Source organism: Pseudochaenichthys georgianus, chromosome 5, assembly GCF_902827115.2.
Source record: "Pseudochaenichthys georgianus chromosome 5, fPseGeo1.2, whole genome shotgun sequence".
Taxonomy (NCBI): Eukaryota; Metazoa; Chordata; class Actinopteri; order Perciformes; family Channichthyidae; genus Pseudochaenichthys; species Pseudochaenichthys georgianus.
Window position 1 is genome coordinate 35432073 of NC_047507.1, and position 13964 is coordinate 35446036.

General features: G+C 40.0%; 1 protein-coding gene across 2 annotated transcripts in view; it reads left to right on the forward strand.

Moving 5' to 3' along the window:
* The window catches only part of podxl2 (podocalyxin-like 2), a 37765-nt gene that overhangs the window by 5974 nt on the left and 17827 nt on the right, over positions 1-13964 (forward strand). For both annotated transcript variants that reach the window (XM_034082543.2, XM_071203213.1), the window contains exons 2-4: positions 4052-4395; positions 6699-7050; positions 12340-12431. In XM_034082543.2, the coding sequence (XP_033938434.2) occupies positions 4052-4395; positions 6699-7050; positions 12340-12431 (788 nt within the window). The remainder of the gene's footprint in view (positions 1-4051; positions 4396-6698; positions 7051-12339; positions 12432-13964) is intronic.

Here is a 13964-nt window from a genome sequence, read left to right on the forward strand (position 1 = left end):
TAATATGGTGTTTCATCATGGCAGCGTTTAGCTGAGTATCTGCTGAGTAGAAACTTCTCTCTTCACAGAGCTCACTGCTTGCATGGCGCTCCAAAGGGGCGTGGCCAGCAGCAGCTCCAACGGGGCGTGGCCAGCAGCAGCGCCAAAGGGGCGTGGCCAGCAGCAGCTCGGTAACATTTCAAGCTATGGACCCAGAATCAGCACTTTAGTAACAGGGCTGAAATAGAGGCATGGCTGGGTGATCTGTTTGGTATTTTGAGCTAAACACTTCAGAGACATGTTTTGTATAGATATGGCCCTAAAATATATTTTTCAAATATAGCATAATAGGTGATCTTTAAAGAATAGTGATATTAAAACTAAGAACATTTTTACAGAGGTAATAAATTATGTGAAATGCAGGAATATTTTCACAATGTTAGTTAAGGGTTTAAGCTAACATCTAGTTACATTTCGAAGAAGGAAGGGGAGGCAAGACATAAGCATTTAGAAAATATATAGAAATCAAATAAATAAATAATATGCAACAGATAATAAAAAATACAACCTATATCTGTTTTAGTTTTCGGTTTTAGTTGATCTTTGAGATTTCTTTGAATTTTAAATACTCTTGAGGCTATGTTAGTGTGCTGATGAAAATTCTACTATGTTAATAATTAGCAGGTATATTGTTAACCATTCATTGAGGTCGATGAGAGTCGCTACTTCGCTGGGAATTTAGTCACAACTCACAGTATCGGACACATTTACATTATGCTCTGATTGTGGCACTATAGGAATAGTCAGAGGATCACAAAAGCCTGTAGGATTTATCCTCTGGGGACCATGAATGTCTGGACAACATTTTGTAGAAATCCACCAAATAAATGTTGAGATATTTCAGTGTTGACTGGACTCCAGGTCTAACCTAGCAGAGGCTTCCAGTGAAAAGACACCTCCCTTAAAATAGATCTGCTCCTCGATGATACAGGGCCACAAGAGCTATAATTAATAATAATAATTCCTTACATTTATTATAGCGCTTTTTCAATGACTCAAAGCGCTTTTACATATACACACATTACACATATATCATACATGCAATGGTCAGAAACTGTGGACAATACCCACAGGAGCAAGTTCAGGTGAAGTGTCTTGCCCAAGGACACACAGACGCAGCAGCGGCGGGTTTCACCCCTTGATCTGATGATCAGTGCACAGCGCACTGCGCCACACCGTCCATCTTCACGCCTCGAGGTCATCGAGGCGCTTTTACAAGTACACATTGATATCATACATGTACTGTGGACAATACCCACAGGAGCAAATCCGGGTGAAGTGTCTTGCCCAAGGACACAACGGCCTGACGCAGTGGCGGCAGGAGCGGGTTTCGAACTAGAGTTCCCCAGCACTCCCCCTTGATCTGATGATCGGATGCACAGACCACTGCGCCACCCGTCCCAAGCTGTGACTTCATATTTCTCTTGAGTCCTCTCTTACCTGAAGTAATCAAGATACCTTGATTAAAACATGCTCTCCGATCACCTCTGTAATTCAGTTCAAGAAAAGTTCCAGTTGGTGATAATGACTTCCCACTGTGTGTCTCGGGTAAGTCATTACAGGAACATAAGTTTATTTCCTGTCCACTGGTCCCTGTGGGACTGAAGGTTTCACAAACAGGGAAATGAAGGGATGAAAAGTGGAGACAACTTTTATATTCCTTAACGCTTACAAATTATTTCTGATGTTAAGTTATCTTCCTGTATTGAACTGATGTTGTAATAGCTGGACATTTGGACCAATTTGAATGAAAATCCACCCTATAATTATATTATTTGTGTTTACTGTAGTGTTCATTTATCTTTTTTAGTCTTAACCCTGAGCCAAATGTCCTTTTCATCATATTTAGACAACTTCATATTTTTTAATGTAAGATTTTTGTTGACTTAAGACTATTAAGTCATCTTATCTCTCTTACCTTTATCTTTTGTAAGAAAAATAAACTTTCTATTTTAGTATAGAACAAAGAACTATGCAAATATGCTGTGGTGACAGGAAACGTAGAGTTGCCCATCCCTAAAGCCATCATCATTAGCCGTCAGGAGTTACATTTGAACTGAGCATCAGTAGGGTATTGTGAGCAGTTAATTATTCGGTGGCCTGAGAAAGGCCTGTTAAAACTGGCCTTTGGAAGTCCAAATTAACGAATGGCGGGTGGCAGCTGAAGTTACACAGGATGAAGAGGATGTTGAGGAATATCTTCTGCTCTCATTCGGAAGACAGATAAGACAGTTTAACAGCAGTCAGTTCAGCTACTGTGAATTCTTAGAGCAATAAACTGGAAAACAAGAGGATGCTGGAGAGTGGAGGCTGATGTATTCCAATACTGAAGGTTTCATTGAAGCAAAATCCAGGAGAATTGACCATGACTAACATCCAGGACACAGAGATGTGTCCACACTGCCGCCACACTGAAGACCCCTTTATCTCCTCATATTCATCCTGCACAGCTTCTTTATCTAAAGATGAGTCATTTCAGGGGCTCCACAAATCCTAATCATAACAATCTGTATCGTCCTTGTCTCCGACTTTCTATCTCCTCAACCTCTTGTCCCAGAGAACAATATCTTCACGCTTATCAGCTATGGTCAGTCAGCCTTTTCTTTTTGGGAGGGGGGATGGGGGATCTTTTGGCCAGCAGGAAGGAAGTGTAATGTCTGAGGGGCTTTGTAGTGACAGCTTAGCATGTTGCAGACATGTTGGCGATGATATGATAATCTGCTCAGTCAGATCCTGAGGTCAGACAGCCATCTGTGGTCCCAGACAGAGAGCACCATGGGAAACATGAGAGAGACTGGGAATAAGTGATGGAGAGATGGACACGAGAATAGGTGAATGTGGAGCTGTGATATGTTATCAATGGAAAAACGAATAGAACAATATACGTGGAAATATGTGTGACTCTTAAAAATGATTTTATTTTTTATGAGAAAACAAACAAAGAACAATGTACACTGCAGCATCTCTCAGCCTTGGTTAAACAAATTTGCAAATAATTACTTGAAACTTGAAACTATAAATTAATGTAGGAATGAATAGACAATTAAACGTCATCACAGCAAACATTAGCCACCTTTAGCATAGCGGTGGCGACATGAAATCATTTGCATTTATGCTTCAATATGTGGAGACTATCCGGCTGAACATAACGTGTACATTTTATAAATGTATGTTTGCCACAGAGCTTATTATTTCCTGTAATATTTTACAATGGAAAAATCCATTGGATTTTGTCAAGGGAGACTTTGTGATACTAACTTCTTCTTAAAACATGTGTCATCGCTGCACCACTGTATAGGAATAATGAGAGAATGAATGGCTTGTTACCACTCAATGTAGTTTCTTTCGGAGGGGAAATAAAGGCACTTAATGTATAATGCAGACAACAGAGTGCTCATAGTGTTATGGCTGTTCTCTCTGCTGGGTAACAAAAACACAACACATTAAATCTGTTTAGGGAACAAGTGACATTCATTAGATCTGTCAATCCACTCAATTTGACCTTGACTGTTTTTTGCTATTCATTTGATTTGTTTTGACCCTGTAATTGATTTCTTAACATGGCTTGAGTAATACACATTATTAACCAAACAACTGAAAGGAAATCAAATATATTGGCTTGTATTCGATTTATAGTACCTTCTCTTTTTTATGTATCCATTCATTAATGTTAAGCAAGAAATTAAGATTGAAAAGGTTGAAAGTTTTCAGTAATTCTGATATTTCCTATTGTCCTGTGTACCAACTGTTTGCAGCTAAAATTAATATATATTTTTGATATGATGGTTTTTGCTTTATATTTTTTATAATTTCAATATATTGTATGTTTTAGAACTGATTTTGTAAGTGATTTTGTTTTCTTTACCCTATAAAACTTCTGCTGACAATGTTGTCTACTCTGAGGGATCAATCAAATACAAAGAAACAAAAATGACATCCCTGTTTTATTGTAATAAGACATTATGCTTCACCGCATCATCATCTTCAATGTATTTGTCTCTTTTCTCCATAGCACTGCTGGCCTGCTGTGATGCCTTCAGAGTGGGTTCGTCTCAGAGGGTCGTCCCCCTCAGCGCCCCCGGGGCTCGGGTGTTCCAGGCTGAAGGCCCAGCCCAGGCACACTTCATCCAGGAATTAGTCAGAACGAAGCGCCACTCAGTGCCAGAGTTAGTGCGGATCCAGCCTCATTTGGTTCACGACATGGGCCGGCCAGAGATCTACGAAACATCCCGTTCCAAGGACAAGATGGAGTCTGATAACTCCTCTCAGATAAACCCTCCACCCCCCGCAGGTCAGGAAGCAGTCAGGACCCGCCCTGCTTTGGAGGAAAATGTTGGTGTAGTAGACGAGATGGAGGTGAGCATAAGTTCATGAGGATGTGTAATAAACTGTACAAGGCACACCTAAAACATACTGGGGTAACATACATGCATGCAAACCTCCATGCTTTATTAAAATTCAACATTCAAAGGTGTTATTGTTATATGCACAACCAGTGATGGCTCCAAAGTATTTTTGTTGGGTAATCTATGGTAGGGCTAACCCATACAGTGGTAGGGCTCAAGTCAGTATTTGCAATGTAATTACATACACGCTATATCGCTCCCCTTGACAGTGAAACGCCACGCGTGAGGTTTAGATTATTTCCCTGTCTCAATCCAAATTGAACTGTATGAAATAAAAAGGCACATTTGTCTTGTAGTAAATAAAAAGGGCGACCTGGAGCCAATCCTGCAATCTCCCCACAGGTGAAAGAGTTGACATGCTGAAAACCCAACCCCTGCAGGGGGGTCTGGGGGGATTCTCCCCCAGGAGATTTTTTGAAATACTAACATAAAATATACATTCTGGTACTCTCTTGAGAAGAAAAATAGATGTATTACTACATGACATATTTAAAAAAAAAAATGAATGCCAAACAAATTGTTGTTACTTTGTTCTGAAAGCTGAACCTGCTGCTCCTCACAGAGAGAAGAGGGAAGAGGCTGTGCGAATTACTTTACATTGTGGATAAGGGTGGATAGCCCCCATTGTTCTGTGTGTCAAAATGAAAGACAGCCCACACACCTATCAATCATCAAACCGTGGGGTCTTATTTAATTACGTGTTGATTTCTATAATAATAAGTAATGTTGTATCTGTTAGGGATTAATTTTGTCTTTACTCCTAGACATTTAACCTATTTTGTGTGTTGACATTTACGACCATCCCTGCTTCTAATCTCCCGTAGGGAATGTGTTAATGCAGTCGTATGTTGATACTAGGTTTTATGGCCTGACCTGCCGGGCACAGGGGGGGTTTTACGACTGTGAGAACGCTGGCTTTCTAAGCTCCACAGATGTGAGAGACATCTCCTGTGTCTGCAGATGTTTACGCCCATCCCCAATATGTGGATTTGACTCTCTGTAAACTAGTTAAAAGGTCTACCAAGATGCGAGGCTGATCAGATTTGACATGGCAAACCACCCGTGCTGTCAGAACCTTTGACTGTGTGACTTGTGATGTGAATTTCTCCGGCCGATGCTTGTGTTAAATCTCAGTGTTTGACATCAGAACTCCTGCTCGTCCCGTGTCTCCTTCATGAATCGGTGACTCCCACTGCATTGCTACACAGAAGTTTCCTCCACAGTATCGATGTATATAGAGATGTACTACCGCATAAGTATTCTCCGTCGGGACTTCCTGCAACAACACCACGCCGTTATCGTGATTCTGATCATTATCAAAGATGTTCTATTGAGAAGACGACAAAACCGTTTCTGGTCTTCGGTATTTCCAGACAAGTGGCTACTGAAATCAATCTTACTAACTGCTGTCTGTGCAATTTACTCCGCGCGAGTTGGCGGACTTTATTTTGCTTACTTTAACCTCATTTGTCATGGTGGGGCTAAGCCATTTCTTGGTATGGGTGTTTCCTACCCCAGCCATACCCTGGCGTCGCCACTGTGCACAACTATTACAGCTTAGTTGTTGCAAAAGAAAATCTTAAGCGCCAGGCTCCTGAAACAATGCAAAATACATTATACTTAAGACTTTAACTTAGTACTTTTTTTAACATATGTAACATTAAGCTGTCTGTGGCTCTTTCCTGCTGTAACGATGCAAATGTTCCCTCTGTGGGACTAATCTAAATAAAGGTATTCTGATTCTGATAAAAGAAAATAATACGTTAAATTGTGCAATAATGTAGTGCAAATGACATAATGATGGAAGCAACATACAGAAAAACATACAAAAACAGGAATAAATGCGTTTATGAAGGGAGCAGATATCATGTAAAAACATTAACAATAAATAATTTTGTGTCATTGTTTTGTTTAGCTTCCGAACAAATCTAGTCATTTATTAGCGAATTTATTTTTTAATTGTACAGACAGTTTATTAAAACCTTTTTGAGTTCTGAATCAGTTTTGCTATGATCTCTGAGAATAGTTATTTTGTATCAAATATCAGAATCGGTATTATAATCAGGTTTATTCCCAGGTTAATGTACACACACAAGGAATTTGTGTGATGCAAACATAATCACAGTAGGAAGAATTAGGTTGTGAAAATGGAGCACATATCTCGAAAACGATACAAAAAATGTAAAACAACAAGAATATTATAACGAATTATACTGTAGATTATGTGCCCAACAAATATTGTTTCATTTCCAGCGTATGGTCCATCTGGTGGTTCCTCAGGATGCAGAAGGCTACAGGGGGAGTCCAGCCTCCAGCGACCCAGACAAGGAGCTCATTGGCGGGCCAGGAGCTGCTGATGCCTCCCTGGAGGCCTCCAGCTTCTTCGGGACAGACATGGAGGACAGAGACAGAGGAGAGGAAGGAGGAGAGGACCGAGAGAGGAGAGGGGGAGAGAAGGAGTGGGAGAGATACAAGGGAGAGGACATAGAGAGAGGAGGGGGAGGAGCCAGAGAAGAGGAAGAAGAGAGGGGAGGAGGAACAGATGATCAAGACCTCCATGTGTTGGATACCAACCACACAACTCCAGATCTGGATGCTCTGATTGGTTAGTAGAAATGATCTTCTCTTCAGCACCGAATCAAAATAGGCTGTTCACTTGAAATCCTTTTCTATTGGTTGGATACATGTTCACAGCACCACACACAGTGAACTGTAGTCCCTGCATTTAATCCATCCTTGTATTTGGAGCAGTGGACAGTATCTACAGGGTGTTGGTTTGATGCCTTGCTCAAGGGCATGCTTAACACCCTCAGACAACCTTATTAGCTTTGGTCACAAGCTTTAGTAAAAACCTGCTTTTACCCATAGGGAGGTTTCATCTTCACAGGCATCATTTGAGATGAAGATGTTTGCTGTCTCCTTGAAGTTATTACATGTTTGCTCAGGGCAAAACCACAGATGCAGTCCAACATGTTACACACTGATCACTCTGCTGCTCTTTGCTGGACACATATTATGTAAGTGTAAGAGCCTGGAACAGTCTGAAGATATTGGGTTTAAACTTTAATTTATTACCGGCTAAATAAAGACTCCTAGTGGAGGACAAATAGCTGTGAAGATGCTGGATTATAGGTAAATTATGTTTGATTTGCGTCCAGCATGGCTCTAGCGATGGTTGAATATTGGTTTATGTTATGTTTATGTCTTGGCATGAAATGTGGGTACAATCAATAATGTTCCCCTCAGGATGAATTATAAAAACTTTGATAAACATTCATAACCAGATCAAACTTTCCAATATATTTGTTTATGGTCAATTACCTGCAGTAGTGTAGTGGTCGTTGGACAAGGGGAATCGCCGTTCCCCCACTTATTTGGAGCCCCCACTTTTTTGAAGCATGATTGTTTTCATTGTTTGAGATGACCTAATTAAAATAGCGTCCACCCAGTAAAAAAAATCCCCACTACACCACTGATTACCTGCAAAATGAATGACATTCCCATCTGCCTCAGCTTGCTTTTTGTTAAGTGCTATATTACAACCCAGTCTCACGGCATTTCGTGTTATAGTCACAACATTTAATCTATTGATTCGTGTTCACCAACATGATTTTCCCCTTTTTTTTCGTGTCTTGGAAGACCGGAAGCTGTGTGGTTCATAAAAACATTTTCTTACTCAATATCAAGCCACGATTATTGTTTTTATCTTAAATCGTATAATGTCGAACATTTTTTGCCATCCGTGAGGAAAAGAAATGGGGCTAATTTGTTATTCTTTTCTAAATAACACACTGTTATTTACTCAACAATAACACACAATTATCCTTGTTTTTATTTATTTGTTTGATTCTATAATATCAGGCTTTTTTTGCCGTCCGTCAGGAACTGAATTTCAAAATAAAGTCACCGGTTTCCGGTGACTTTATTTCAGTGGGTGTGTATCGCCTACGTCTGTTTCAGATGTAGGCGATACACACCCACTGAACTGATTACCCAAGATCCTCAGCTATGGTTGAAGCTCGGTGATTGGATGTTTTAGCCGCAATGCACGTTGGGATATGGTGTTAATGCGATATGAAATAACTATCAACAGAATTGCGTTGCCAGGCAACAGCTTGGGGTGAAAACAGTATTTCTGGTCTCGAAGTTTGCGTCATAATCTGCAGTACTCATCAACTAAAAACATCAGTTTATCCTTGTTAATTACACAACATTAATTGGTTTAAATTGTGTAAACCAATTGTGTTTTCCCCCTTCGATTCGGAGAAACAAATAGTTTTTTCGCAGTTTAGGATGGCCGAAGACACTACACTACCCATAATCCTCAGCTATCGTTTGGGACTACAGTCCCTTTGCTTGACAAACCCTGTGATTAATCTTCAAGCTCTGTGATTGGATGTTGGAGTGGCAGTGTGCCAAGGTTACGCCGAGCGTTAAACAGCTCGATGAAATGGAATGAAACCACAGCAGACTATCCAAAACTGGATTCGAACGGGTCCAGCCCTGCACATTTCTTATACTCTCTACATCAGTGATCACCAACTGGCGGCCCGCGGGCCACATCCGGCCCGCCTGACATTCTCATCCGGCCCGCACGACGGGGGTGACAATGGCGTTGGCGGATTGGTTACTGCATTCGCCTCCCACCCATTTTTTTTTTTTACAACGTCTCGTGAGTAAGGTGCAGTACCGGAGAGGCAGCAGCTGCGGGTCAGTAGACTGCGTACTGCGAAACCTTCCCTGCCATGAACAAGAATTGATCCTTCGTTGTGAAGAGTCTGGTTAATGCGGTCCGCACCACAGCAGTAGCCCCGCTGCGACAGAGTCCAACAGAGAGGCTGGAGCTGCGGGACAGTAGCCTAGAAGCAGGGTTGGGTTGTAACGGAATACATGTAACGGCGTTACGTAATCAGAATACAAAAGTTAAGTAAGCTAACTGTATTCAGCTGGCGTTTCATTTGAAAAACGAGTAATCTGATTATAGTTACTTTCGTAAACCTGAAGTGAATACATTTTGGAATACTTATTGGAATTATTGGTGGAAAAGTTTCCTCACAAAATGTAATATTCATTACCGGCAGAACTGTGTGCACACTGCACAGCGCTGCAGCATGTCTGTGAGCGAGAGAGAGATGCAGCGTGTCTGTGAGGCCCCGCCCCCGCATGCAGATGAGAGAGAGAGATCTCTTTTAAAATATATTGAAAGTTAGAAACGGAGATGGTTAGATAAATTGTGCAAGATAACGTTTATGTAGCATTTCTTTATTGTCGAGATGATGACATTTCATAACGGGATCAAATCAAAGTGAATGGCCTGCTGCTGCTGAATGCATGGGGCAAGTGACTGAAACAAGTTTTAAAAGTTATTACATCGTTTCAGATAATAAATAATAATGATAATTCATTCTATTTAGGGGCGCCTTTCAAAGCACCCAAGGATACCTTACAATTCATAACATATTCCAAGGAAAGGTTTTAAGACAGTACAAAGAATGCAGTCTGGGTGATGTTTTTGATGTGGGTGCAGATGAGAGAGAGCTGTCCAGAATGACACCAAGATGTTGTGTTTGAGTTCTTGATAAGCCATTAAAACAGTAAAATAAGTGTCTCCTGTTCACCAAAACATATCCATCTGTTATGGAAAAAGAAAATATTCCAAAAGTATTCTAAAAGTAATCTGAATACATTTTTAAGACACGTAACTGTATTCTGATTACTTTCAGAGCATGTATTCAGTAACTGATTACATTTACAAAGTAACCCTCCCAACCCTGCCTAGAAGTGATCGTTCGTTAGCGTGAAGAGTCTGCTAAGCTTTATGCGGTCCGCAATACCTGAGCGTGCTCCACTAGCACCCCCCCCTCCCCCACTTCAAAATTCTGGGCTATATAAAAATCGCTGGCCCGCGATAGTGTCTATTGGATACATTTTGGCCCTTGGACAAATGTAGTTGGTGATCCCTGCTCTACATACATCTTATAAGAGTATAATTAATATGTATAATATCAGTTAAAATAAGTGCTTCAACATAGTTAACATTGCAGGAAAGCAATATATTAGACGTTAAGTACTTTGTCAGGCTTAATATGTATCTGTAGATAGATACCCCCAAAGCTTTTTTCTTATTTGAAAGAAGACCTTAACCTAAAGTATTATTTAATGTTTAAATAAAGGTTAATTAGTTTGTCTGTTTTGCACATCCTCCTATTAATATCTTTGTACATCCGGCACTAAACTGTTTTATTGTAGAGATCACTTACAGTCTCTTCTTAATATTCTATATTTCTATCATTGACCTTCTACTTTCCCCCTATTTTGTATGTACTCTTAATATTTGTTTAAATAATAACATTATTCAACAAAACGTGCTTTAACCACTAGGCGGTGCGGGTTAAAAAACGGTCAAGTTTTTTTAAAGTGTTAACACAACAAATTATACTTTTTATTATTAGTGTAGGACACTTATGTATGTATAACATCTGAAGATGTGTAGTTTTATTCATGTTTTCACATAATTTTACAGGATATTGCTATACTATTTGACATGTTTTACTTTTACACATTAATATCTGATTTGTAAAACATCACAGACAGAAAGGCATATCCATCATTTAATGGTAAGCTATTGAAATTATGAATTCATAGATGTGTCTCCCATCACCCAACACCCCTGACTATTCTCTCAACTCAGTATTTACATTCTTTAATTCAAAGAAAATCAGTAATATCTTTAAAAACTACAAGTCCCTGTCTATCAGCTGTGCACCGCTACCTATCTACCAATTGGATCAAATATAAAAGTCAGCCTAATTACTATTGATACTGCAAGGAGACGTATTGTGTGAAGAGAAATTGAAGATGTTGTTTAATTGCTGATATATTTATGACCCACGTCACATATTCAGTTTCGGTGGCAGTTTGTCCAGAAGTCTTCTAATCAGGACTCTATAAATAAAGAACTACGGCAGATGTGTAATATGTAATGCAGCCGAACCGTGTATTACAATGCCGTTATGTGATGACTTTCAAAGAGAAAAGCAAGTACACATGGAAGTATTATTTTCTTTGTTTTTAAATGTTTTTCGGATTTCATATCACATAAACACCATATCCCAACGTGCATTGCGGCTAAAACATCCAATCACAGAGCTGAGGATCTTGGGTAATCAGTTCAGTGGGTGTGTATCGCCAACGTCTGTTTCCGGTGACTTTATTTTGAAATTCAGTTCCTGACGGACGGCAAAAAAGCCAGATATTATAGAATTAAACAAACAAATAAAAACAAGGATAATTATGTGTTATTGTTGAGTAAATAACAGTATGTTATTTAGAAAATAATAACAAATTAGAAGGAATAAAAGATTAAAAAAAATACAGATTTCAGTATTCTGAGGCTTTGAGCCCCATTTCTTTTCCTCACGAACGGCAAAAAAAGTCCGACATTATACAATTTAAATTAAAAACAATAATCGTGGCTTGATATTGAGTAAGAACATGTTTATATGAACCACATAGCTTCCGGTCTTTCAAGACCCGAACGGACAAAAATACGTGGTGCAGGCACGAAACATACTACCAATAGAATACATTGTTTTTAAAATCGTTCTGTGTGACACGAAAAAAAGGGGAAACTCGTGTTGGTGAACACGAATCAATAGATTAAATGTCGTGACTATAACACGAAATGCCGTGAGACTGGGTTTTATATTAGCATGCTTACGCCGGGGACTAAGTGTCTACGACTACGCGTTTCTTTTTTATGTTTGAACCATGTCAAAACCTTATGAAAACAGTACAAAGAGCGCACACACACACACACACACACACACACACACACACACACACACACACACACACACACACACGTTTCTGACATGTCTGTTGTGTCTCACAGGCTACAGTCCATCCTTCCAGCCCAGCGTCTCCTCCCCAGCTGAGGTGCATGATTCTGGGCTACAGGAGCACCGTGCAGCCCCCGTCCTAGAGGTGAGGATGGACAAAAGATTTAGATACTGACATATTATTGTTAATGTCTTCCTATTTAATTTGTTAGGGTTGGATATTTTCTCAGTAGTTATAAGTATAAGTTGTATTACATGTTACACAAACCAAACAAACAAACAAACAAAAGAACCCTCACCTCTAGGGTGAAAGATAAATGGGACTAACAAAAAATAGACTGTTGTAAAACACAGCCTGGGAACAAATTAACCACAGTTAATATTGTTCCTCAGTATAAAGTATAAAGTTTACACAATTCAACACACTTAAGGACAACTTGCCACCATCAACAACACTAACATAGAATGTTTCAGAGAGGATATTGAGAGATGTCTGACACAGATTCAGACCTCTCTCTCTTTTGTGGAGCACACGGTCTTAATAGCTGTCGCCTGGAAGGGTGCGCGGGGATTGGAGAGTCGGGCCTGGCATGCTCCAATCCAGACCTTCGGATCTTCGGTCATGCCTACCGGGGGAGGGACAGGAAGCCGGCATCCAATGACATCTGGGCAACGGCACAGCTCATATACATAACACACACACACGCACACAGCTGCAACCAATCCCAGACAGGTTCATGAGCAGCAGCCGTAACCCAGTTACAGTGCGCAGTCTGTTAGGTAAACTAGATGTTGTCCGCATTTGGGCAACCTCGACTGACGCTGACATCATTGTTTTATCAGAAAAATGGCTAAATAAGTCTATTTTGGCCTCTGACATTGCCTTAAATGGTTATAATGTGTATCGTTCCGACTGGCCTAATAAAGGTGGTGGCGTTGCCATTTATGTTGAGAATAAGTTCAGTGTAACCACATTAGTTTCCAAATCTATCAGTAAGCAATTCGAATTTTTAGCCTTAAATATAGAAGTGGCAAAGGGGCAACAGGTCATGGTGGTGGGCTGTTACAGACTCCCCTCAGCTGTCAAGGACTCCTTGTCTTCGCTAGCAAATCTTATATCGCAGCTAGACTACAAGGAAATAGTGCTACTTGGAGATTTTAACTGGGACTGGTTAACTGCAGTATCAGAGGATTTTAAAAACCTTTGTATCACTTTAAATGTTACTCAGATTGTTGACAGTCCTACTCGCCCTAACATTAAGTCCCCTAATAAATCCTCCCTAATTGATCTCATCTTAACTAATGTTCCCTATAAATACTTATCTGTGGGAGTATTTGCGAATGATGTGAGTGACCACTGTGTTGTAGCCACAATTAGGGACACTAAGGTCCAGAAGGTTAAACCTCGTATTATCATCAAGAGAGACAAAAAACATTTTGTGGAGCAGGGTTTTGTGCATGATCTGTTTGATTTTGATTGGGGTAAAATCGATCTGTGTGCTGATGTAGAAACTGCATGGTCTTATTTTTATCTTGGTTTTATGGAGATCATTGATAGACATGCACCCCTGCGTACATTTAGAGTAAAGAGACGAGACAATCCTTGGTTTTCTGCTGAATTATCTTGTCTCCTACATGAGAGAAACAAGGCCTGGGCAAAGGCTAGGAAATCAGGCTC